This window comes from Coturnix japonica, chromosome 6, assembly GCF_001577835.2.
Source record: "Coturnix japonica isolate 7356 chromosome 6, Coturnix japonica 2.1, whole genome shotgun sequence".
Classification (NCBI taxonomy): Eukaryota; Metazoa; Chordata; class Aves; order Galliformes; family Phasianidae; genus Coturnix; species Coturnix japonica.
Window position 1 is genome coordinate 28647767 of NC_029521.1, and position 26876 is coordinate 28674642.

The window sequence follows — 26876 nt, forward strand, 5'->3', positions numbered from 1 at the left end:
CCTCACATACAATCAGTCTGGCCTGCCAGAGGAGCAGCGGGGCACTAATTAATTAATGATCACAGGGATGAGTCACTTTCCTTTGTGCCCTCCTGCACTATCTCCTTTGCTACTATAGAAAGCAAGAGGACAGCCCTTGTTCTGGCCTGGCTCCTGCAGAAGGAGACCAGCAAAAAATGAACATGCTGTGCCTGCTGCTGTCCCAGTATTGCCACAGCACAGTAGAATGGGTGTGAATTTGTTCTATGAATAATCCTTCATTTGTGATTCCTGAGAAAAGCAGGAATCATAGAATCATAGAATGTTGTGGGTTGAGAAGGACCACAATGATCATCTGGTTTCAGCTTTGGAGAAGGCTGTGGGGTGAGCTCATTGCAGCCTGTCAGGACCTGAAGGGAGCCTATAAACGGGAGGGGAGCCAACTCTTTGAAAGGGTGGATAACGGCAGCACAAGGGGAAATGGTTTTAAGTTGGAGGATGGAAGATTGAGGTTGGATATCAGGGGGAAGTTCTTTGTCAAGGGAGTGGTGAGGTGCTGGAACAGCTGCCCAGAGAGGCTGTGGATGCCCTGTCCATCCTTGGAGGTGTTCAAGGCCAGGTTGGATGGGGCCCTGGGCAGCCTGGTCTGTTATCAGATATGGAGTTGAGTGCTGAAGGCCCTGCCTGCCCTCATCCCACTTATGTTTGTGGTCTGCAGCTTGGAGCCAAGGCTCACTTTTGCACTTGTTTAATGGGATATGACAGAATATTTCAGGATACAGCAGCCTGCATTCTGCTAATTTGCAGTATAAACAGACACAAGATTTCCTGGGGCTGGAAAGAACAGCTGCTCTTGAAGATGCTGTAGGTATGTTTCCCTCGCACTAATTTGATCATATTTTTTAAGGGAAAAGAACACCAAAATGAATACATGCACTCCACCATTCAAGGAGGTACCGCAGCTGTTTGGCATGGAACACTTGAGTTACAAGAATGGGGAAATTGCTGCTCTCCAGGAAGATGCGAGCTGAGTATTTCCTTTGGTGTGAGAAGCGCTGTCAAGGCAATGGAGGAAAGCAGAGCAGCCAAGGATGTGAGCACCATGAGAAGGGCAAGTAAGGGCTGGCAGACCTCATTCATTGTCCTGTTTAGGCTCTGGGCAGTAATGCTCAGAGACAGGCACACATCACCAGGTCTCACCTTTCCAAAATACATTGCATGATAAGGTTACGTGCCTGGGAACAGAAAAATATCTGACTGTAATGTGCATTCAGCCCTTTTCCTTTGTTTCTCTCCTCCATGCTTCGGTTTGCCACCGAATGCAGCCCAGTTTTGCCTCCATACCAGGCAGCCTCTGCTCTCCGGTCACTTTTAAAGCTACCCAGTGGTTTTGAGAGCATTCATTTAAAAGCAGCATTGAGAATCAAGGTGGTGGCATTACATGTAAGCCCTGAAATAAACGTCTGCGGTGCCACATAAATTACAACCACTGCTACAGACCATTTAATGTAAGTGGGATGGGAAAAAAAAATAGCACGCAGAGGATGGTGAAAAGCAAAAGCATTTTTCAAAGCTCAAGGTCTGCACAGTAAGAGTACAAAATTTCCTGTCTCTGTTGGGGGTGACCTTGTGAAAACTGGCTTCCATGTGTACGACAAAAAAATAAAACCATCAGGACTCAATTAGGGCTTGGTAATGTGGATGGAGGCTGAACTAGACTGTGCAATTCCCCCGAGGGGTCAGTGAGCCTAGGAAGTAACTTGTTTAGCCTAGTTTAGATGCAGGGAAATTTACTGAGACGTTTTCAAGTGCGCTGAGCCGCGTGCGTCGCTTTCTTCTTGCAGTTAGAAAATGGGAGATCTCAAAAGAGCCTTCAGGTAAATGGCTGTTGGAGAGATGGCTGCTTCATTATATGCCACAGGCTTCCTTTTGGAGGAGAAAAGCTGCTTTGGGTAGCAGCAAACTTTGAGTAGACCTTGTAGTGGGTGGTTTGTTGAAACCAAATTGCTTTGCGTAACCAGTGTTACAGCAAACTGTTGAGCTACGCTGATAAGATCCCCTTTATGATAATCTCGGTGATATTTATTACATCTTGGGTATTTATTACATCTTGTTGTGGCCCCTCTGGTGTTAGGCTGGAAGAAAAAGCAGCTGAATCTTTCCTTGGTGTTGCAGGTTAATGGGTTGTGTTTCATTCAGAATATCTTTAATTTCCTACGACCTCAGCAAATTGTGGCTTTCTAATCTATAGCCGCATTATCTCTCAATGGGTAAACAACTAAATTAAACCTCTTTTGGGCTTCCAGTACTAAAAAGAGGGAGTGAGTGCGTGTTTTGGAGACAGCTAGTGCTAAATTGGAATTCAGAGGGTTTCCAATCTTAACTCTATGATGATCTGAGCAATGCAGCCTGTCTCTCAAGATGGAACTAAAAACCTTAAACTGAACTGAACCATCAATCTCAAAACCATCTGAAATGTATTTTTAAACAGCAAGTCTAAGAACAAATCTTTCTGGTTCCTTCTTTAGTCTTGACATCTGGTTTATGAGCCTTCAGGTTGCACCAAGGTTGTCTGTAGTTTATATTTTATGCCTTTCTTCCCTGTCTGGAGGATTAGAAATCTACTTTGAAAAGAAAACCTCCAAGTCTAACTCAGTCACTTGACTCCAGAAGCAGAAGGTCTAGGGCAAAAAGTAAATATTCCATGCAAAGCATTCAGTTACTGTGAGCTGACAGAACTGTGATTGAATGCTTTATAACCGGGGAGATCTAACAGGACCACATGCCGAAGCAGCCAACAGCTATAAAAGAGAAGTCAAAGTCCAAGGGACTTTTCTCATGGGGTTATCAAGCTTGAGTATAATGCAGCTATTTTGACTCTGAGCAATAGGCTGCTGAGAGCTCCTTCACAATGTTCTCTGATGGGAGAGGAAGGCAGCCAAGAAACAAGATGTGTGCTCTGAGGGAAGACCAGCTCCACTTGACCTCCTCACTGAGTGCCTGAGAATGACATGAAACCTCTCGGAAGAATGAGCTATCCATGCAAGAAGCATACTTGGAATAAGAGGATGGCAAATTGAAAGCCAGGAAGGTGAGATAAGAGAGAGAGCACCACAGTGAAATACCAGAGCTTCTATTTCTTCCACAAACAGAAGGAAAGCACAGATCCAAGCAGATTCTTGCGATGCTTGAGAGAGGCTTACTAATTTGATGGAAGCACCCAGTCCCACTCATTTTAACAGCTTTTTTCCTCTGCTGACAGCAGCTGTCTAAGAAATATTACTAATATACTCAATTGAATGTGATATTTCTTTATGATCAAATATGATTTGTGGGCAAAGGCCCCAAAGCTGAACTGAGCCTTGGGCGTTTGCCCAGACCCCTTGGATATAGCAGCTGACTGACAGAGAGATGGATAATGAGATCTAATGGAAAACTGGGCTACAGGAAAACTCCAGCACTGCAAGATGAGCAATGCAATGTCCGAGTAAAGGAAAGCAGTGAGTGTCTCAGGGCTTTCAGACAGCGATAGGACAAGGGGGAATGGTTTTAAACTGGGACCAGGGAGGTTCAGGTTGGATCTTAGGAGGAAGTTTTTCACCCAGAGGGTGGTGACGCACTGTTCACAGGTTGCCCAAGGAGGCTGTGGATGCCCCATCCCTGCAGGCATTCAAGGCCAGGCTGGATGTGGCTCTGGGCAGCCTGGGCTGCTGGTTGGTGACCCTGCACACAGCAGGGGGTTGGAGCTGGATGAGCACTGTGGGCCTTTGCAACCCAGGGCACTCTACGGTTCTATGAAGTGCAGGCTGGCAATGTGTAGACATTTTGTGGAGGTTAAGCTAGAGAAACTCATAGGCAGCTGAGACATGTAGTGGGTTTTACTGCATCAACACATTCCTGAATCACCAAATCTGTATTCCTCAGCATAGCCAGAATTATCTGGGAGACAGCAAGCATATCTTATATATGCAAGCAAAAATGTTAGCTACAAAAGGTCTATTTATAATGTTGCTTACCTACAAAATATCCACGTAGGAGCTATCAATGGGAGAGTACTGACAACAAGCTAATGAGCACCTGCTGCTCGATAAATGTCTTAGCTTTGCTTCAGCATTTCTTTGTGCAGTGAGAGACAGTGATCCCAGACAGAGCTACACTGCAATTATTCTATTCTAATCTACCCATGATTTTGGCATAGCCTCCACCAAAATGAAGATATAGCAGCTTCTGTGATGATTGATACAGGTAAACAATAGCTGTATAATGACCGAATCCTCTTCTTTTAAAGGTAGGAATGAAAGCAATCAAAACCAAAACAAACCTCGTCTTAGGTTTGCCAATGAAAAACCAAGACGCCTCAATGAGAAGTGAAGGGAATGGCTTCTGAAACAAAAGGAGTTCTTCAGAACCCTTCAGAAGTCTATCAGCGGATTACGTCAACTGGAAGATGGATTTTGCTCCCTCTGTCTCATCGAATAATCTGATTAGCTGGCAGTGATTACGCCTGGCATGACATACTGCATTCTGTGAGCTGTGTCTGTTCTCTGTTGCCTTTTACGTTCCTGCGTAGCCTTCTTTTACAATAAATCCCCCTCTCACTTTCACCAAATGCTGAGTGCTGCTGACATGGTGTCTGACTGGGGGAGTGCTAATGCCACCCGATAACACTGAGTTGCTATGTAGGAGGAGCGGTATGCTCCCTTAAAGGAGGAAAATGCACGAGTCTGAACTTCCCAGCCAAGTTTCTGGCTGTGGAGTTTAGCATCTATGATTTATAGGCAATATCTGGGGAGAGGTGCTGCCTCTCAGTGTTGTTTGTGCTCAGAGTGGGGAGCTACCTGAGCTCGGCACCTAAGCCAGAGGTTGTATGAATGCAGTATTTTTACCCACACTCACTTAGCAGAGTTGGAGGAGTTCGTATTACTCTTTCTGTCAACACTTCGGAGTTGCAGGTGCTTGGTAGTGGTTAAATGTGTTATTGTTGGGGATAAGCGACGTGTTGGCCATTGCACAAAGCAATCCAGACCCTTTCAGCCTGAGCTCCTCAGCAGCAATTAGCTTATGGATTTCAATACATTTTTTCTCTTTTTGTCTAAGTCCTCACAAATGTCTTTGCATTTCCATCTTTTATTTTTCTTTCCCTTTTGTTTTTAACATTCAGCTCCTCATTTTCCCTTATTTTCTCCTTCTTTTTCTCCTCTTCTCTATACCCCCCCTTCCCACCCCCCTGCTGCCTCCTTGTGCTATGACAGACCTGCTGATGCATGCTCAAAGCCACTGCAGCAGCCATGCTGTGCCTGCCATCTGGGACAGGCAGATCCTGCATCCTCCCAGAGCCTGAATGAGAACACTGGATTATATCCATCACCATCGCCTCCTGCTTTTCCATCTTCCTTTGTGTGCTTTGCTTTTCTCTTGTCTCTTTTACCTACCAAATATCTGCCCAACCAAGGGAAGTTTCTAAGATTCCCACATCAGGTGGCTCAAACTCTTCAGCTGGAAAGCCCTAACGTGATGGATTGACTCCACCACCCCCTTCTTCTGCTCCCTGCAGAACCACAAGGAAATGAAGACAAATACAGTGCATGCTTTCAAGTGCTCTCAGCTTTTAAGCTCCTTCCTTGCTGCTAGTGAAACAGAGGGACTGAGGAGCTAACAACTCAGCACTCGCTCCTTTCCTATTTCTGCACAGTTGCTCCTAGCTATATGATAGGTATATGATGGCTATATGATGATAGCTATATGGTAGCTATATGATGGCTATATGAGAACTGTATGGTAGCTATATGAGAGCTATATGATGGCTATATGATGGCTATATGTTAGCTATGTGTTAGCTATATGAGAGCTATATGAGAGCTATATGATAGCTATATGATGGCTATATGAGAGCTATAGGAGAGCTACATGATGGCTATATGATAGTTATGATGGCTGTATGATAGCTATATGATACCTATATGATAGCTACATGATACCTATATGATGGCTGTATGATAACTATATGAGAGCTATATGATGGCTATATGATAGCTATATAATGGCTATATGAGATCTATATGATAGCTATATGATGTATGATAGCTATATGATGGCTATATGAGAGCTATGTGATGGCTATATAAGAACTATATGATAGCTATATGAGAGCTATATGATGGCTATATGATAACTATATGATGGCTATATGAGAGCTGTATGTTAGCTATATGATAGCTATATGAGAACTATATGAGAGCTATATGGTAGCTATATGATAGCTATATGAAAACTATATGAGAGCTATATGGTAGCTATATGATGGCTATTTGATAACTATATGATGGCTATATGGTAGCTATATGAGAGTTATATGATAGCTATATCATAGCTATATGATAGCAATATGATGGCTATATGATGGCTGTATGATAGCTATACAATACCTATATGATGGCTATATGATGGCTATATGAGAGCTATATGGTAGCTATATGATAGCTATATGATAGTTATGATGGCTGTATGATACCTATATGATAGCTATATGATAGCTATATGATAGCTATATGAGAGCTATATGAGAGTTATATGAGTTATATGAGAGCTATATAAGAGCTATATGATGGCTATATGAGAGCTATATGTTAGCTATATGATGTCTATATGGTGCTATATAAGAGCTATATCAGTGACAGAGCTGCACTTGGATATTTATACATTTCACCCCAAAATGGGAACAAGAGCATGAAATTAGCAGCTGCGAGGGCTGGTGCTGACTCAGACGGGTGATGTAAGGATGGAAAATTCAAATATCCTCCACAAACTGTGCTTAATTCGGCTTTTTGTGCCAAAAAAAGCACAGAATAACGGGATACAGGAGCACCAAGGTGAGCACCGAGGGGGCGTGGCCAAAGATAGCCCCGCCCCCTCACCCTTAGCCCCGCCCACTTGTGTTAGGGATGACGTCATCCGTTCTCTCCAAAGAGGCGCGCGGCGATTGGCGGAGCGGGAGTCGTTCTGTCGTCCAATGGGCGCGGGGCATGCCGGCATGCCGTGCTGACGTGCGGTCCGCTGGCCGTATGGGGGTTTATTTTGCTTTGGGCCGCTCCAGCCGCCGCCATTAGAGGAGGCCGGGAGCGGGGCCAAGGGATTTACCCCCCCCTCCCCTCCCCCCCCCCGCGGCCGTGCCGAGTGGGAGCGCCCGCGGCCGCGGCAACCCGCCGCCTTGGGACGTACCATGTCGTGAGCGGGGGGAGCGCAACTCAGCCAGCGGGTCGGGGGGGGCGGCGCGGAGTGAAGGACGGACGGCTCCCGTGGGGCGGACAGGTAAACCCAGCTCCGGTAATGGGGGGAGGGGGCTGACCACGGGATGGGGCTCGGCTACTATTGAGGGAGGGGGGAGGAGCGGGCCCGGGGGTCGTGGGGCTGGTGTACAAAGGCAGCACGGCCGGGCTGTTATGGTGAGCTCCTATCTGTTGTGCTGCGGTACTGGGGGCTGCTGGAGTTGCCTCTTAGTTATTTTCTTCATATTTTGTGGTTTAATTAATTAATTAATGTATTTATTTATGGGGGTTGGGGGGGCTGCCTGGCTCCGTGTGCTGTGTTGGAGGTCTCATATCATACCGCCTATTGCTGGCACTCGGCTGGGCGTACATCACAAACAGAGCTCGTTCCTTTGAGCTGAGCCAGTGCTTCGCTTCTTCTTATTATTATAAGTACAGTCAGTAGCTCTAAACCTCGACCATTTAGGGCTGTGCCTTCACACTCCCACTCTACAGCAGCTCCCACCAGGCTCAGGTACACCCCCACTGCGATATGGAGCCCCCCCCGGGTCGCCCATAGTAGGTGGTTGAAGCCTGGGCTCCTCCATGGTGGGTGCTGAGAACTTTGTGTCACAGCGGCGACATTCAGGGCTAACAATGCTGGAAAGTTGTTCTGGAATCCTTGGGGGTTCCTGTTGTGTCCTGTGGGAGAGGTTTGTGAAGGCTGGTCGTGCTTTAAGTGGTCGCCCATAGAGGGGGGATGCAGGTGATGATGGAAGTGTTCTTATAGTCTTTTATTTGCCTCTATCCCAAGGCCGGCTGGTGTGGTGTCTCAGTGTGACTTCATATGTGAGCATCACTTCTGATTTATATCCATCACAGCATTAAAACGCAATGATTTTGGATGCACTGCCTTGTATAGGATAGGGGTTAGGGTTGTATAGGATAGGATTACGTGGTGTAAATCTCACTGGGGGAGCAGGTGTACTATTAGGATTTTCTCAGAAGCATAATGGAAAGTATGAATTCCATTGCAGTACTGGGTAGCATAAAAGCATCAGTGGGATTCATCGTGGAAGCATGACTTAAATTGGAGACCAGTTGAACTTGGTCAAGGCAGCATTTTAAGTCTTGTTTAGATGTGCGTGGCCATATTAATTACATGTCAGTGTGTAGATTGTTTAGAGGCAGTTAAATCCGTGTTTCCATCTGTCTTTGCAAGATAGGTCCATAAATAAACTCAGTAACGTAAGCAGAAAATAGTTATTGTATAGGAAGCTTATTTTTTCACTTTAATTGCTCAATGTATGTTCAGAAACATCAGTGTAACGACTCGTTCATGTGGCATTAACCTCGGCATTAAGCTTTCTCTTTGCAGCCTCTCTTTGCTCTATCGGGCTTGCACAGAGTTGAGATTAAGTAGAATTTCAGATTAATGCAGCCTTCAGCATGACGTGCAGCTACAAATGACAGCAAAGCTGTTCAACCGCTGCTGGCAGTTCTGTTAGCAATCTCCTGCCCCTTCATCACAGCTGCCCAAACTTGAAGACTGGGTTATTTTGAGCTGTTCAAAATTGATGTCAACAAGTAATCCTCGTTTTGACTGTATGAATTAGAATCCAAGTCTCCTGGTACTAAGATGGAACAACTGCTAAGGTTGGAAAAGACCTAAAAGATCATCCAGTCCAACCATTCACCTATTTAATAGCTCCCACTAACCCATGTCCCTCAACACAACATCCAGCCTTTCCTTGAACACCCCCAGCGTCAATTAAAGACCACAATTCTAATTCTAACACGTCAGTCGAATGCAATTTGTTCCACCTCCAAAAGGAGCTTTCATCTCCTAATGGAGATTTCAAACACTTGTAATTCAGGCTCTTTGCTTTTTCGTGGCGCTTCTTACACAGCTGACAGCGCTGCAGACTGCAGAGGGTTTGATTGATTTTTGTGCCTGTAACACTTGTCAACTTCGGGAGGCTTTAATTCATTTGCATCAGTTGCTCTCACGGATGGATTTGATTCTCTTGGAACCTCTTTGGAACAGGAGGTTGCAAACAGGACTCGTCCCTTTGGTGTCTAACAGCCCAATGCTTCAGAAGAAAAACTGCATTGCTACTATTCTGAAACCACGTGGATGCACGCAATGAAATCCAGAGAAGGACCAGACTTCAGGATGGGCTCAAGAATGCGGAAACAGTTGTAGGTTGCATTTATTTAATCAAGAAATGTGAGAGGTTGATACAGTGTGTGTTAATACAGAATGGAGTTCCTGGTATGTAGCATCTTGTCTGCAAACCAGACGAGATTGCAGCTCTTTGCATCTCCTGCTATGCAGCAGGTATAATTAAGTTGGCATTTTTCCCTTTGGGTATTTGAATTTTTCCTGATATCATCTGGCCTGCTGGTTCTTAAGACAAGGATACTTTGAGGCTGAGTTGCAGACGCTGGAAGTAATGAGGGCTAGGGACAAAACAAATGGCAGGTGTGATGCCTGCTGGCTGGGGGTGGGGGGGCTGCAAGGATGAACTTGTGTCTATTTTTGAAGTGTAAATAGGACTTTCTGAAGCTGTCAGTGAGCAAAGAGCCTGCAGTTCCCCATCAGCATAGAAGCCAGCGTGCAGTGACATTTGGGTCGTGCTTACCATTGCTTTGTTACCAGATACTGAAATTTCAAGTTCTGATGCTTTGGTTTGGCATCATTTGGTTTGAGTTTTGAGTAGCCTTTATAGGAACAATAATATTTGCCCAGGGAGGCTGTGGATGCCCCATCCCTGCAGGATTCAAGGCCAGGCTGGATGTGGCTCTGGGCAGCCTGGGCTGCTGGTTGGTGACCTGCACACAGCAGGGGGTTGGAACTGGATGATCATCATGGTCCTTTGCAACCCAGGCCATTCTGTGATTCTGTGGTTAGCTTGAGTTGCTGGTAACCTGTGTATATACACACACAGCCCTTTGCGCTGTGTTGAGCAGTGCTGTGTGCCATCACTTTGGCTTTTTTTCCGCCGTGACACTTTGCTGTCTAGCCAGTATCTCAGGAAGAGCTGGATGAAGCCACCATAGCTTGTATGGCTTCTTTGTGCTTGAAGTCGTACCCAGTTGCACGCACGTCTACCAAAGGCATCCTTAACTCCATCCCAAAGTGGCTCCCCATTAATGAGAGGGAAGCTGCTCAATAGCTGATGTGCAGAGCGTGTTTCCTTGTTTCATTTGCAGGCAGATGGTTTTTCTCCACCAAACGGTGAATGTCTGCATCTAACCACGATCTAATTTATGGTCAACCACTATTAGGGAGGTCCAGGGGATAATTACTAGAACTGAATGTCAAACGTACAAATTTTAATGTAATATTCCTCGGTTGCTGGACAGGTTTAAGTGTTTTTAAGTTCTGACGTCTGACTCAGCGGTATGTTTTTATTCAGAGCGTGACATCTGGTTTTCCTCATCTTCTGCAAGGGTGGCTGAGATCTAAACAGAAACAAGCCTCGTGTTTTAGGCATCGAGTCCAAACACAGATAAACTGCGTGTTTGTGTTCGGCCTTTTTAGAAAGAAACCTTCAACTTTGGTCATCGAGAAATTAACTGAATTTCTATCACATATATTACTGTGTTTATCTGGAGTTGGTATTTGCCTTCAACTGATGATCATAGCGTTCAGATTAATTAAATTTGCTGGCTGTATTCATGTGAGTTTTTCTTTGGAGCTCATTATTTTGGGCTTGTTTGCTTGGTTTTGATTAGTGTTGTGTGGGAGATGTCATCTATTATGTAACTGTTGATCTGCTTACTCTCGTTTTACCAAATGGTATTGGTTTCTAAGTAAGTGGTTGTATTTAGTCCCTCCTAATGTGTCGTAACATCTCATTTCAGCGGTTGTTAACTTCTAATGGTGATTAAAAAGAGAAAAACAAACCCACAAAAAAAGAGACTGCCAACAAAATGGAAGTGTAACTCTCCCGTAATAAGAAAGCACTGAATTGTGACCCGCTGCTATTGTCCTTTATAGCTTTGTTTTCAGCAGTTAATGCTGCTTTTAGTATTTAGTCAGAGATTTAATAAGGGGGAGACGTACTTTGGTTTGAGATCAGTACAAATCAGATGGAAGCTCTGCGCTTTCTACAGCGGGATTAACTGCAGTGGCTGAGGACACAGGGGATGGACATGAAAAACAAACATCAGGAAAAGGGGAATGTTGAATCTGTTAATACATCTGCTCTGGGTGGAGGCTTCCAGCTCGGTCTATAGGTAGGTCTGTGTGCTAACCAAGTCCTCTTGTATTCTTGTATTTCAGATGTCTCCTGAGATCTGTCATCTCCTGGATGTTTGACTTCATACCGCACAGAACGTTCGCAGAATTAGGTGTCATGTAACAGGAAATTATTTGGCTGACGTGAAGCTTTAAGGTGTGTTTGAGATGGTCACGCTTGTATTGGATGTGAGAATAGAATATTGAGAACTGAATTCTGAGCACAGTGAATATCTATCTAACCAATTAGTCTTAATGATGTTTAGAAACAATACATGAATCCATCCATCCACATGGATGCGGCTTTTGATAGACTGTAAGTGAAGCTTGTTATCAGAGCAGACTTTGTGTTTTCAAGATGTCCTCCTTAATCACGGTTCTTAATTGGCTGAGATCTGCCTTTCTTGTGATGTTTCCTTGTGTAAGATCAGGACCTTCTGGATTTTAACTGTGTGCCTCTGTAGGAGTAGATGAGAAACGGTCTGCAGGTCACACTGAAGGCTTCCAGTCTAGGATATTAGCTGCACACTTGGACTATCAGAACAGAAGAGTTTTCATGTACTAGATTACAAGCAGTTCTTCAGTTGTAAATGGAAGACTTCTTCTAGTGTATTTTGCACTGCTGCTGATGTACTTTATGGATGGTGTTGGCATTTGCGTAGCGGTGATTTGATGTTGTTTAATAGAACCAAGGTTTGTGCTGGTTCTTATTTCATGATGCCTCTTTTAAGACAGCACTTTGTGTTTGCAGGAGCCAACAAACAGCTGTAACTCTTGGAAGTGCCTTCCAAAGCAGAGCTGTGCCTGGGGTGAGGGTGGGAGGGATAATGCCGAAAGCCTTTGGTGAACTTCTGGCTTTTTGTGTCCCAACACTTAATTGGTATCCATATATATCAGAATGGACTTTCTGCTTTGGTAGCACAAGACCTGTTCTGACTGCCTGTGCTGCCAATATCCCGCTTGTGTTCTGTAGAGCAATACAGATGTGTTGTAAACTAAAGCAGCCCTGGAGCAGGCAGCAGAAAAGCGTTGTGCTGCTCTTGTCCTAAGATGGTGGAGTTTTCCTTTTTGCTGATCTGTTTGAGACAACATCTTAAAGAACCGTGCTAACAACCAAAAGAAACTATACTTGAAGTACTTGTGTGAGTGTACTCAGGCTAATAGAGAAAGTGCTTCTGCATTTATGACTTTGCAGTAATTCTTTTGTTCTTTATTATAACATACAGTCGTTGCCTTCATTGCTAAGCTTCCATATTCAATGCCGATCTGATTTGGTTATCCCATTGACAAGGTCAGTCTGCTGGTTCTGTTTTGCCTTTCTTTTTTTCTATAAACTAATTTGCAGAGACTACAATAGAACCCACTGTTCATTCTTCATGCAGAAGCTTCAGTTCAGGGTAGTTGTGGAGCACTGATTTGTTGAGCCTTATTGTGAACACATGGGAAAACTCATGCAGGAATAGCAGACAGCTGAAGGTGGAAAGAAAAACATAACAGTAAGTGGGAAAGTAAGAGGAAAATGCCACCTTAGGATGTCAACCAGAGGCAAATCTCATGTGAAAAATGATTCCTGATACATAGTCCATTTCCAAATGTATTTTCTCTAAGTGTGTGGACAGTCATTTTTCACAAGGAAGCTTTAATTGAAAATCTTACCTGTGTATGAATGAACTTCAGCCTTATAGGAAATGTAGCTGTTGTTTGATTGGTAACCAGGAAAGAATTGGAGGCAATGATGTAAGAAAAGGAGAATATTTCCGTGTGTCAAACTATGCAGAGTTAATTGTAGGCAATTCTTCTTGAAAAGCTGTTTTTTCCTTCATACGTTAGCACGTGTTTATGTATAAACTTCACAGCAGTGTTTTCCAGCTGTTAGTTAACAATTACAGCCATCAGATTGAGGCCTCCTTAGCAGACGTGCATTTAAATGCCGTATTTCATAACATATAAAGGGTACAGGCAAGGAAAGTGCAGTTTGATCTCTTGACTCACAGCCCTGTTTCTCCCCACTCTTCTCTGTGGATGGATGTGTGCTCATGCTTTTTGGACATGGAGACATGCACATGGACCTCACAGTCACTGCTGTGCTGTTTCTCTGTGCTGTGTGATTCAGCTTCTCCTCTGAAAAGAACCTGAAATAACAAGCTGAATTGAAGGCAGGGTGGTAAAGAAGTAACTCTGAAAAAATGCAATAGTGCTCAGACTGCTTGGTGACTGGCTGGTATTCCAGTATTCCCAGCAGAGCAGATGGTTCTGGTATTCTTGGCATGGAGGTACAGCTGAAGGTCATACCGAGATGTACAAGTAAGAGCCAACCTGTGGAAGTGCTCGTTTTCTCTTCTGTCTGTGCTGTAGGGGTTGGTATCAAAAGCTTTTGAGGCTGCAGACGCTCAGCCTTCTTAAGAGCTGCATCTGAAAACATGGAGCTTTCTGTATTGGTATTAATAGATAACACTTCTTAACGTAGCATCCATCCAAGCGACGTGAAAATCTTCAAAGAAAAGCTGACTTTAGGTTTTTAGCTCTGCTTATTCTCTAATCTCGTTGTACTCATGGAAGCTTTTCTGTAGCGCGGTGTGAACTGTGCTGTTTGGTATCATAAAGTAATATATTCTGCATCACTTTTGTGGCCAGTCCCTTCTCCCCAGCCTCACTGTCAGCACTGTTTGTTCTCAGTTGGGATTTGTTTGCAGTGGGAGGTGTATGGGTTAAGGCTTTACAGACCAGGCTAAATGAGGGGCTGTTGGCATCTGCAGTTCCCTCTATAGCTTTATCTCATGTAGTGCACCAATCCAACTTGGGGGATAGAAAGGAGGAAGATGCCTCAAAATTCACTGGCTTCTGAGGAGTAGAGAAACAGGTTGTGGCATCTCTTTTTTCCTCTCCAAGCTTCTGAAAAGTTGCTGTTAAATAAGTTGCCTTCAGTAGCGCTGACTTCACATGGTTATGATAACACCCTCCTCTTCCCACCTTATTTTATTACAGATATTGGGGCTATAGTATGATCTTATTGCTCCTTTAATTTTATGTAACTGAGTTGTTCATGTTACATAGTCATGCTGTAGTAAGAGAGGTAATAGACTGTATGCATTTCTGTTTATTCCCTATCTACCTGCTGTGCAACCTTTATCCCATTTGCCCTCAATGCAAACTGGAGGGGACTGAGATTTCTTCCTTTCCATCCTAAGCTTCACATTCCACTGTGATTGTTTACAGACATCTTGATGTGAATTTGATGTTGCTTGGATCTGGTTCCTTAGGAGATTAACTGATCGTTTTCCTAGTGACCAGTTCTTTCAAATATTGATTTATTTATGCTAGTCTGTAGCTTAGCCTTAGCAGGCCATGACTGAGTTCAAACATGTGAATTGGGATCAGAATAGGTGTGGCATTTAATAATTAACTTTATGGTTACTCAAGTCCGGTAGGAAACCTATAATGAGTCTGTTTTCATTTTGTTTACAGGAATAGTTATCTGCTTAGTCTCATCCTTCATATTTGGCAATCCGAGGAGAAGGTCTGAGCCAGCATGAAGACAGGATCTCCTCTTCAGTAGAGAAAAAGTGAGTTGGAATTGGATTGAAACCTGGGTTGTAAAACGAAAGCACTGGATTGGCTTATCACACATAGCTTGTGCTTTGCTTTTGAGCATGGCTTTAACCTCATAGCACTGCTGTTACGAGTGTGTCAAATCAAGCCCTAGTCTTGGTTAAGCACATGTGAAATGTTGAAGTATATGTGAACCTATACCTTACTACTACAGAAGAACCACTTGTTTGTGTGACTGACTGTCTGATGTGCCTCTTCCTTCCAAGTCCTGTGCCTGCTGCAGTAGAGATCTCAGCCCTCGTGTTCCTTGTACTGCTGCACTCACTGCTTTATTTCAGCAGTTAACATTTATGACTTCTTTCTGCAGACTCACCGGTCTCTATCTTGGTATTCTCTGTGCTCGATGTCTGTCTGTTTTATTAGTTATTATTTTAGTTGCCAGTGCTCAAAGTTAAGAAATTCCTGAAATGCATGACTACGTTGCTTTTTCTGCATTTAGGAAGCACTCGATTATGCATTTAAGTGGCTTGAGTATTAGTCATTTGGCTCTCAAGTCCTACCCTTGTTAGACCTTCTTCTAGTGCTTCCTGCCAGCGTCTTAATAGTATGAAGGAGAAACAGATTGTCTCCTTGCCCATCTTGACTTTCATACTTGTTGGTGCAATACACATCAGTTGGGTTACATTTTGAGGTGTTTTTTTGTTTGTTTTTTGTGTGTGTGTGTTTTCTAAGCAGGGCTTGTATGCAGTTATTGTGTACTAATGATGTGTTGTGATCACTTAGCTTTCTGCCTGACGCAGTTCATTTCAAGGAGTGCACGATGACAGAGCGTGGAATTAAATGGGCTTGTGAGTATTGTACGTATGAAAACTGGCCATCTGCAATCAAATGTACCATGTGCCGTGCTCAGAGGCCTAGTGGAACAATTATCACAGAAGATCCGTTTAAAAGTGGTTCAAGCGATATTGGTCGAGACTGGGATCCTACGAGTACTGAAGGAGGGAGCAGTCCTTTGATATGTCCGGATTCCAGTGCAAGACCAAGGGTTAAATCATCTTACAGTATGGAAAGTGCAAATAAATGGTCGTGCCACATGTGCACGTACTTGAACTGGCCAAGAGCGATAAGATGTACTCAGTGCTTGTCTCAACGTAGGACCCGGAGTCCCACAGAGTCTCCTCAGTCTTCGGGGTCTGGTTCGAGACCGGTTCCTTTTTCCGTCGATCCGTGTGAGGAATATAATGACAGAAATAAACTGAACACAAGGGCTCAGCACTGGACTTGTTCTGTTTGTACATACGAAAACTGGGCAAAGGCCAGGAAATGCGTTGTGTGTGATCATCCCAGACCTAACAACATAGAAGCAATAGAACTGGCAGACACTGAAGAGGCTTCTTCAATCATAAACGAGCAAGACAGAGCTCGGTGGAGGGGAAGCTGTAGTAGTGGTAATAGCCAAAGAAGATCCCCGCCTACAACCAAACGTGAGTCGGATGTGAAAATGGACTTCCAAAGAATCGAATTGGCTGGAGCTGTTGGCAGCAAGGAGGAACTTGAAGTTGACTTCAAGAAGCTAAAGCAAATAAAGAATAGGATGAAAAAGACTGACTGGCTGTTTCTAAATGCATGCGTTGGTAAGTTGTTCCTTACTACCTTACACAGTTAGTGCCTGTGGTCTGGGAGAATGAACCATGGTGTCATTTGGTTTGGGAACAGCTTTTGTAGATCTGTGTTTTAATTTTAAAGAGAAAGCATCAAATAGCAGTTGCTAAGAGAGGGTGTGGAATTAATGCATAAACTGAGCAGAGTTGGATGTGTTCTGTGGCTCATTGGGTGTTTTTATCCTTCTATATGAATTGATATCCTTGGAGCAGAATGCTGGTGTTCTGTTGTGGATAAACTACAAAACCAATCAGTGTAGTACTGTATTAAAAGGAGAACAACATTAAGAAGGCCTTTACTGGGTATTTGTAAGCTCTCTTCTTTTTGCAATGGTGTTATGCTGGTAGAAGCAGCAGCTGCAGCTTGGGAGTATTTGTAAACAGTGTAGAGCTCACAACAGTACAAGATGCTCTGTCAGATGTTAAAAATAACACTAAAATATGTAGCTCCAAGTAACTGCATGTGTAACACTGACCTTGAGAGTAATAATGTTGCATTGGTACAGATACTGTTGGAAGTGTTTTCATGGTCAGCCAATATAAAAATAAAATCAAATCTAAACTGGTTTTGTATCTCAGTAAAACACTTTTTCTCCCCGAAGCAGAAGCAACTAAAATGCTGTGTGACCTTTTGTTAATGATGGAATACCCAGCATCAGTTGTAGGTCATTCCTGGGGCTCACCAGCACCCTTCATGTATTCTAATATTGATTCTATCAACTGTTAGGTAAACAGACCTTTTCTTTCCCTGTCTGTTTCAATGTTACTAAGAAAGTATCTTGATTTTCAGACTTAGTCTGTGTGGAGATAATTGTGGCTAATAAATTAATGCACATTCATATTGGCTGACAATAAGCAGGACAAGGGGAAATAGTTTTAAGTTGGAAGAGGGAAGATTTAGGTTGGATGTTAGGGGGAAGTTCTTCACCAGGAGAGTGGTTAGGCCCTGGAACAGGCTGCCCAGGGAGGTTGTGGATGCCCCGTCCTTGGAGGTGTTCAAGACCAGGTTGGACGGGGCCCTGGGCAACCTGATCTAGTAAAGGTGTATGTTTGGTGGCCCTGCCAGGCAGGGGGGCTGGAACTACATGATCCTTGAGGTCCCTTCCAACCCGGGTCATTCTGTGGTTCTGTGGCAGTGGAAATAACCTTAAGAACACCATTAGAGCTCTGCAGCTTTTCTGCTGCCATCTCTGGGTGTTTTGTAGGGCAGCCGTGCCAGTTCACCTAGTAGTTTTAAATGCGGTGAGTCACATTTATGGTAGTTGTTTTGTTACCTTAGTGTGACGTGCTTAAAACAACGTCACTCTTGATGGAATGGTTTTTCCTGTAGCTCACAGGTTGGGGTAAACTATTCTTTCTCTTTCTCCCCCAGTCCTGCTTGCTAACTGCTGCAAGAGAGCCTGCTTTCCATGCTCAGGTTGGGAAGGTAGCTGCTGTCACAGGCAGGTTTTGCTGTAGGATGGCTCCAGAACCAACCAGGCGTGTGTTCTGAGCTGCCTGAAGGAAAAAAAACTGAGCTTGTTTCCTAAACAAATCCAAAAATACTTAGAGCTGCCTGTAATGAATCTTGTTTTGCAGTATATCCTTAAAAGGACTGCTGGCTTGTTCCTGATATTCCTACATAGGTCTGCTTAGTTTTTTCTTGGTCAACTACTTTATCTCTCTTATGGGGCCTTTTTTGCCCTCTGTCATTCTCCTGTTCTCTGAAATGATGCCAGGTGTGTTAGCCAGGCATCCCCCAGCCCTGCTGGAAAGGAGAGTGGCTCTCTTTGGATTTGAGTGGTGTTTATAGGGGTGCCAAGCTGCAGGACAGAGCTGCCTCCAGCCCAGCATCCTGCAGCAACTGCTGTGCAGCTAAACCTTGCTGTGTGTGGGTTGTCAGCCCTGGAACAAGGAGGTGAAAAGCATATGGGTGGAAACAGACTGCTGGAGGTGGGGACAGGTCATGCCTTGTGCTTTGCTTGTGTCAGCTTAGGCTCTCTTGAAGTGTTTGGGGGAAGTGTAGCGTGAGTTAGTGACTAATTCAGGTGATTACCTGCTGTGCTGGCTGCAGCTAAATGTGGCAAGCAGTGCTGTGGAGTGAATGAGGGGGAAGGCCCTGCTGTGAGCTGTACAGCCTGTCCTCATTCCCCACTATGTGTACTGCTGGGAAGCATGACTTGGCATACTGCTGTGCCAGGGTATGGTGATGTAAGCGTGCCACTGGCACCTGGGGAAGGAGCTCCCTGGTGTGTTTTCATCTGCATTTTGCATATATATGTTCTAACTGGTTGTGTGTGTGTACACATTTATCCTTGAGTGTTAAACTCCTTGTTCCTTCTTGCTTGTAAACCTCATCTCCTGAAGTATGTCTGTTTCAGTCTCTTGACTCCTCCTTTTAAACACTCTGTGGTGTTTGATGCTAAAAGTATTTGAATAAGTAATGAAGTTAAAAATACTTGCTTAAATTTGCCTTGGAAACACCAGTTGTTATCTTTAAAATCATGTATGCTCACACTTCTCTGTTTTTAGGGCCCAAATGCCCAAGTGAGGGATTGGCCATTAAGGCAGCATGGGGTTGGCTACAGCTGGCAGGTAGGAGAGGGGATGGCAGGGATCTCTTCCAGCAGCTCCCACCTTCATGCATGCTGCTCTGCCTTATAGCAAGGTGTTGGAAGCACAGTGTGCGGCTTGCTTGGAGATGGAGAGCTGTTCGACTGTATCATTGCTCTTTCCATGCGTTCTGGTGTTGGCTGGCATCAAGTTTGAAATATGTGCCTTTTTGGAAGGTAATTATTGAAGCTGATACAAGTCGCAGAGCTTGAGAAACTCAAGAAAATGCACTGTATGGAGGGTTGTGTCTCAAACTGTCATTAAGAGAATGCGTTCTGCTGCTGATTGTGTGCCAGTGCTGAGGAGGGGAGGTCCTGGAAACAAGGAGAGAGAATGAGCAGAAGGATGTGGTTAGAGGCCCTTCAAGGCTTTTCAAACAATCCCTCTGTTTTCTTTGTATTAATCTGTGTGAAGCTCCATATGTCCCTGTGAAGGAGTCCTGCCTCTAAGAAGAGAGAATTCCTCTCTGCCTGAAAGCTTTTGCTGCCCCAAATGATGGAATATATTTGCATTCTGTGCCAGCTGGTGTTGTCCACAAAGGTACTGAGGTGAATGAAGGCAGCTGCTATAGTTTATGTCTTGGAAGCTCTTACAGCTGTGGTTCTGAGGTCACTGAGGCCGTGCAGTTAAGGCAGTCTGGATTTAGGTCAGAGGGGAGCATGGTGGGACACAGCCCGGTGTCTGCAATATGAAATATCACACTGCCTCTCCTGGGATGCGCTTTAAAGAGAAGCTGCTCTCGTTGCATTTCAGGATACATTGAGTTGTAAGGATCAGCTTGCTCTTGTGAATAATCAGAGCAAGAAGGGTGGCTCAGGGATGGCTGTGTGTACAACATTAAGGCAAATGCCACTCTTCCTTGTGACATTTGAACAGTATGAGGAATGCAGTGGGTGTCAGTGGGGAACAGTCCAACTGGCGTGGCACCGCATCAGGGCTCAGTTCAAAGAGTGCTTGTGTAAGCAATGGGAGCTTGTGCTTTATGCGAAGGAGCGAATTAGAACATCAGTAATTACTTCTCTGATATTCTAAAGAATGTTTTGTTGAGCTGTATGGAAATGGGGTAATGAATTGGAGGCTATCATCCATCTGAGAGACCAAAACCCTCATAGGAACGTGCCTCCTACTGGCATTAAGGGCTTGTTTTGCTGTGGCAGTGCAGACTTAAAGAGCTGCAGCTGGTTCTGTTGAGTGTTGCACGTAGGCAGGTTTGCCCCTTGGTTTTGGGTTGAGATCAGTGCTTCCTGGTTCAGATTTATCAGTCTGGTTTGGAAGCTGCTGCTTCTTTGCTTGGGGTTCAGTGCAGCCTTGGATTGCTGTGACTGGCACCTGGTGAGCTGTCAGCCATTTTCCCTGTTCTGGACAGTTGGAAAGGAGCAGGTATTGGGGTAAGAGGTTTGTAATGGCTGTAGAGCAGGCTGTGCTGCAGCAATGCTCAGGGCATTTAGATTGCAGTATTTTGGTGGAGTACTGGGCATTGGGGCACACAGCAGGTTTTCAAGAGCATCCTTCTTATAAGGAGAGGCCCCTCACAGAATCACAGAATGACCCAGGTTGGAAGGGACTTCAAGGATCATGTAGTTCCAACCCCCCTGCCTGGCAGGGCCACCAAACATACACATTTACTAGATCAGGTCGCCCAGGGCCCCGTCCAACCTGGTCTTGAACACGCCCCTATGGGCTCTGTAGGAAAAGCACTGTGAAGCAAGCTCTGCACAGCTTGCGTGCCATGTTTATCTGTGGGGACTGTGTTACAGCATAGCCTGTAATCTCATGGAACAGCTTGCTTGGATTGGTGCTAAAAAAGAGCTGCTGCAGCTTTTTCCCTTTATTCTATAGTCACTTGGCTGACTGGATGGAAGAACGGAGCACAGCCAGACTTGGTGCTTGCGCATCACCACTCCTCCACAGCCATCAGTGCCAGCTTGAGGTGGCATATAGGACACGACACTGTTCTTCTGTTCAAGCGCTGCCAACCTATAACACATTTACAATCCTTCCTCCCCCTAACCCTCCCCTTTTTTAAAACAAGGCCTAGAAAGCATATATGGTTTGCCAGTTTGATATGTGTCTTGATGGCTTGCCTAAATCTCATCAGTGAGATTAGAAATGTGCTCTTTAAATGAAAACTGGGACTTCTTGGAAGGCCGAATATTGCAGGATTTGAGAGTGCACTGCAAGTACTGGCAGTGCTGTGCCTAGCACACGTTGCTGGTTGGGATCCTTATTGCTGCTCACAGCAGTTAGTGCTTCAAACATTGCACAGCCCCAATGGCTGCCTCCCAGCATTGCTTCTTGCTAGTATTTTCTTTGCTCCTCTATTATTACAGATGGCTTTAAGGTTACTTTTCTCTTTCTTCCATTTGTGCTTTGTAAAAGAAAACAGTGTAAGCTATCTAAAAGATCTTCACAAGTTTCAAAGTCTCTTGGAATGCAGTGTGTTGAATTGGAACCGGTATCGTTAAATATAACACCACCACACCTTGATGTTGTATCCTGCTCATTGCAGCCAAGGAATTCATTCTGCATGAATGGTCCTGATGTGAAGTGTGGTCCAGCACTTAAGTTTCGTGGGGACTGTGAAAGGTAGTAGGGATTTTGCACCCATCTCACTATAGAAACCTGAGCAACACAGAGCTGATGCACCGTGTGTGGTTTCTCTTTAGTTCTTTACCTTAAGAGTAAAGATAACGGAATGATAGATAAGTAGGTTCAGTCAGTAACAGAGTGAGCTGAAGATAAATTGTATCCTGTATCCTCTTCCAGCACTGTTCTAACCCATACTTATTTGAACAGCACTTCAGTGATACTATTTCTTATGCCTGGTCCTGTGCTTTGAAGATAAGAAGGGAAAGTATAGTAAAGGAGGCTCTGTAGTATCAATGAATGAGTTTTGGTCAGTGCTGTTCAACAAATAAGTATGTTACATGGGGTGTTTCCTAGCAGAAGGGTCCTGAGCACCTCTTGGTAGCTGGCTTTCAGTCTGCCACACCTTCCAGCTATTCTGGGTAGTGGAAATAGTCCAAGAGGTAAGTGTGAGTATGGTTCTGTTCTTGTTTAAAACAGAATCACTCAAATGTTTGTTGGTGTGCAATGATCATGTTAGATACATACTGAGAAGCTGTATAAGTTAAAGTAGTTTACAGTGGTCTAATTGCTGTCTAAAATGAAGTTATTCATTCTTTTCTTCAGGAGTTGTAGAAGGTGATTTAGCTGCTGTTGAAGCCTACAAGTCATCAGGAGGAGATATTGCCCGCCAGCTGAGTGCTGATGAAGTGCGCCTGCTAAATCGCCCGTCTGCTTTCGATGTGGGGTACACGCTTGTACATCTGGCAATACGCTTCCAGAGACAAGACATGCTGGCAATTCTGCTTACAGAGGTGAGCTGCTTTTGGCTGTTGCACAGACTGAATAGGAACCTTATGTAACCGTGCCATTGTTTGCAGCCAGTGACATGTAACTTCATTTGCTGGTTGACACTGACATTGTTAGAATGTATGAACTGCTGCATTGCGCCTTTCTGCAGTTGTGGCTTCTCCCTAAGAGGTGAGTTGACTGTAAGGCTGTATGTATGTGGTGGTCCTGAGCATGTTGGGGTTTTCCTATTAAATCATGCAGCCTTGGCGAAAGTTCTGACCTCACTGGTGGTGGAAGTGAGCTATTGTGGGGCTTCCTGTGCTTTGGGTGGGGGAGAGGAAACGCCCCGAGGGCAGAACAGCAAGCTCAGTGACAGCTTAGTTTTGTCAGGGCTTTGTTAACGAATACATCTACCTGGCAATGGTTTGCCCTTTCCTTTCTTCCCTGAGATTCCTGGGAGCTTCTAGGAGAAAAGCAAATCCCTTGCTTTGCAATATAGTGATGTTTTCCCACTCTTCCCTGATGCATAGACTCATTTACACAGGGATATGATTTAGTGTAGGGTTTTTGGAGTTAGGGTACTGGTTAGGTTGTGGTTGGACTTGATGATCTTCAAGGTCTTTTCCAACCTGGGTAATTCTATGATCCTATGATTGGTTCCTCTATCCCCGTGCTCTTGCACAGTTCATTTTCTTCTGTGTTTTTGTGTGTAGCACATCACTTCTGGTAATCCTTCCCTCTTAGAAGGCCCACAGCTATCTTCATTATCTTTTCTGTCATCTCAGACTTGTTTTCTTGCTTGATGAGAGCAGTTTTTATTCTGTCTCTGCCTCCATTCTGCCTCCCTAATTTGGTGCTTGCTGCAATTTTGAAGCATGCATTCTTGAGGAGTGCGGCCTGCCTGAGAAGTGCGTGAGGCTGATGGAATGCGTGGGGTTGAGTAATTAAACAGAGCAGATGAAGCAAGACAAATGGAGCAGAAGTCTTGAGAAGGATGCATGCTTCTATATGGCTAATAGCAGTGCTTGCTGTGTGGCTCATAGTTATCTGTGCAAATGGAGTTAAACCTTATCTTTAAAAAGCTGACTTGTTGAAATGCTGTTTGTTTCAGTTGCTAGAAATAGTTACTCAAGTTAGTATAGTTACTACTTGTGGAAGTATTTAGTTGTGTTTGAGCTGTGTATGCCCTCTTTTGCTAGGATATTAACAAGTGAAAATGTGTCGTACAAAGCTTTGTTTAAATACCCAGCCATCCCAATGTTGTTTGCTGTACATCACTGAATGAGCTCCTTCTGCCACCAATTAGAATACAGAGAAATATGAGTGTCTTACATTAATAGCTTTTGGGAAATTTCTCTGTAGGATACCGTTGTGTGATGGTAATGAGGTTTAATGCAAAGCGCAGGCTGGGCTCATGTATCAATTTTGAGCAATATTTCTCTCTGTTACTTTTTTGCCTCCGTTTTCCTGCTGGAAGTGGTTGTCTGTTAATTCATTGCTATGATTTAAAACAGATTTTAACCAGGTTTATTATCAGTTTCATGCTAAATGAGAGATACTAATCATTGTATGTGACTGTGTTCCATCTTTCAGAGCACCAATACTTACACTTTTATTGCATCACTTCCTAACAAAATACTTCCTACTGATAGTTATCGCTCTTAAGTCTCAATACTTAATTGGAAACTGAGTGCAGTAACTGTGTTGCATTGCAGGTATCACAACATGCAGCAAAGTGCATTCCTGCCATGGTGTGTCCAGAGGTCACGGAACAAATTCGTCGTGAAATTGCTGCATCTCTTCATCAGCGGAAAGGAGACTTTGCTTGCTATTTCCTGACTGACCTTGTAACGTTTACGTTACCTGCAGGTAGTTATACAGCTGTTATTGCTGCTTCATCTTACCTTTTCTTTTCTGGTTAATTCTTGTCTGCAAGTTGAGAACTGCTGCTTTGGGCTCTATATGTTGACTGTCAGAGAGCAGTAGTGTCCACATAGGCTTTATTTTTGTGCTTTATTTCTTCAGTAATTTATGTTAGACCAAGTAGTTGAATTTGCAAACTAATTCTCGGTTTTGCACACTTCAGTATATTCTCTTAAATAGCAGCTGGTAACGTCTCTTTTTAAGGCAATAAGTGATTTTCACACTGTCTTCCTATTTCTTCAGATATTGAAGACTTACCACCCACAGTCCAAGAAAAGCTATTTGATGAAGTGCTTGATAGAGATGTTCAGAAAGGTAAATGCTCCTGGCTGCTGTCTCCCCTTACTTGTCATTAATGAATATTTATCTCAGTAAATACATTTTAAAATGGAGATTTGTGTGCATATTTGGCTTTGTTGCCTGAAGTTGTGTTTTAAATATAGATTAGATAATTTTGAGTTAAACAAAATTACAGGGTGGAGATTAACATTTCCATTTTATTCAAGAGGAATAGAGTCTTAGGAGTTATGTTCATCTTTGGATTGAAGTTTTCTGCGTATTTTTGAAGCTTTACAGCTTGAGTCACAAGCTCTTCACAGAAAGCCTAACAATTTTTCTGCTCCAATAGTGATCCTAAAGTAATTGATGCGATGTTTCTTTAAGGCTTGTGTACGTTTTTCTTTCTTGACAGTATATGGCCCAAGGAAGCAAGTGCCTTTAGCTGCTGTACTTCACCTCTACTTGTAGTGTGATGAAAAAGCAGCTTTGTTCATGCAAATAGATGGATGAGGTCATGCTATTAACATGCTGTTCAGTTTGAGGCTTCAAATGCGAATTCGGTTTCAAGCCATCCTCTTGTTACAGAGCTCGAAGAGGAATCTCCTATTATTAACTGGTCACTGGAATTGGGTACGCGCTTGGACAGCAGATTATATGCACTTTGGAATCGGACTGCAGGGGACTGCCTGCTCGATTCGGTCCTGCAAGCCACGTGGGGCATTTACGACAAGGATTCAGTGCTGCGGAAAGCTCTTCATGACAGTTTACATGACTGCTCACATTGGTGAGTTAGTTCCTATGGCACCCTTAAAGATTAGCTTTCCATGTAGCACCACCGTAGTTGTATTTAAAAAAGCAACAAAGCAAAACCCAACAACATAAACACAACTGCCTGGATCCAGAATGTTGAGTCAGTGTGATTCACATGGTAATCTATTCTAGCTTCTTTCAAATGCAAAGCACTGGAAAGTTGGGCATCCTGTCCTTAGTGATTGCAGTCATCACCAAACAGCACATAAAGTGAAATACTCGATGCTGTGTGCTTGTCTGGAGTGTGCTGACCACAGTTAGAACTGAGATTTCTCTGTACATACAGTGTAAATCATGCACATGCTCCATCTTCCTGCTATTGGGGGATAGTTTGCAGGAGACTGTTAGAAAATAGCTGTCTGCTAAAGCAATGGCAGTAAAGCACTGACACTTCGCTAGTGCTGTCACTTGGCTGTAGAAATAATTTATCTTCCTGAGTTAACGTTTGCTGTTTTACACTGGCTGCCCTCTTTAATCCAGTACTGTGCTTTGCCACTGTTGGAAGAAAAATATTTGTAGTCAGAACCCAACTGGTCTTTGCCAGCTCTCAAGTGTGCAGTGGGACTAAAGCAGGATATTGATAAAGGCTAACGTAAGACACGGGAGATTAGATTTCATATGTTCTTGTCATCAAGGACAAGAGAAACTCTGTCAGCTGGCAGAGTAGGGATGAAGCCTGTCCCCTTTCTCAGGGCACAAAGGCTAATTTTGGGGGTATTTGTAAGAAGATTTTGTGATTGCTGCCCCCAGCTACATGTTGTTTTGAGTTAGTATCTAGAGCTGCATTCAGTAATGTGCTTCTCAAGCTGTTTTCCCTAGATCCTGCCTCCCAAATAGCTCTGTCACTACTTGAGAGTTGTTTATAGTGGAATGCACATATCAACCACGTAGGAATGTCCCTGGCATCACAAGCAGTTCCTCTAAGGCCAGAACAGCAACTTGTGATAGATCAGGTTTTGTTCTTTATGGTAACAAGACAAAGCATGGTATCTAAACACACGCTGCAGACAACTGAGTTTTAAACCAATCTTTCACACTGTAAATGCTAACTTCTGTTGGCTGTTGTGTCAAACATAATGCTCGTTGTTTAGAATATACTAGATCTGGTTAATCTTCCTAGATGGTGTTCTGTGCTGAAGCTGGATTCTCCTCTGAATTTACTTAGTGGTGCTTTCAATGAGGACCAGTGTAAATCAGATTGAAATATAATATATGCACCCTCATAGCTGTTTAAAT

The 26876-nt window shown here is 43.9% G+C and overlaps 1 protein-coding gene across 3 annotated transcripts in view; it reads left to right on the top strand.

The window, feature by feature from the left end:
- The first annotated feature begins 6995 nt into the window (after positions 1-6995).
- The window catches only part of ZRANB1 (zinc finger RANBP2-type containing 1), a 28455-nt gene continuing 8574 nt past the window's right edge, over positions 6996-26876 (top strand). The window contains exons 1-8 of one of the 3 annotated variants that reach the window (XM_015867508.2): positions 6996-7287; positions 11515-11626; positions 14935-15032; positions 15802-16652; positions 22464-22651; positions 24344-24497; positions 24795-24866; positions 25416-25614. In XM_015867508.2, coding sequence (XP_015722994.1) covers positions 15839-16652; positions 22464-22651; positions 24344-24497; positions 24795-24866; positions 25416-25614 — 1427 coding nt within the window. In that variant the 5' untranslated portion in view covers positions 6996-7287; positions 11515-11626; positions 14935-15032; positions 15802-15838. Of the gene's footprint in view, positions 7288-9306; positions 9426-11514; positions 11627-14934; positions 15033-15801; positions 16653-22463; positions 22652-24343; positions 24498-24794; positions 24867-25415; positions 25615-26876 lie in introns of those variants that run through there. The other 2 variants (XM_015867509.2, XM_015867510.2) reach the window with 2 other exon arrangements.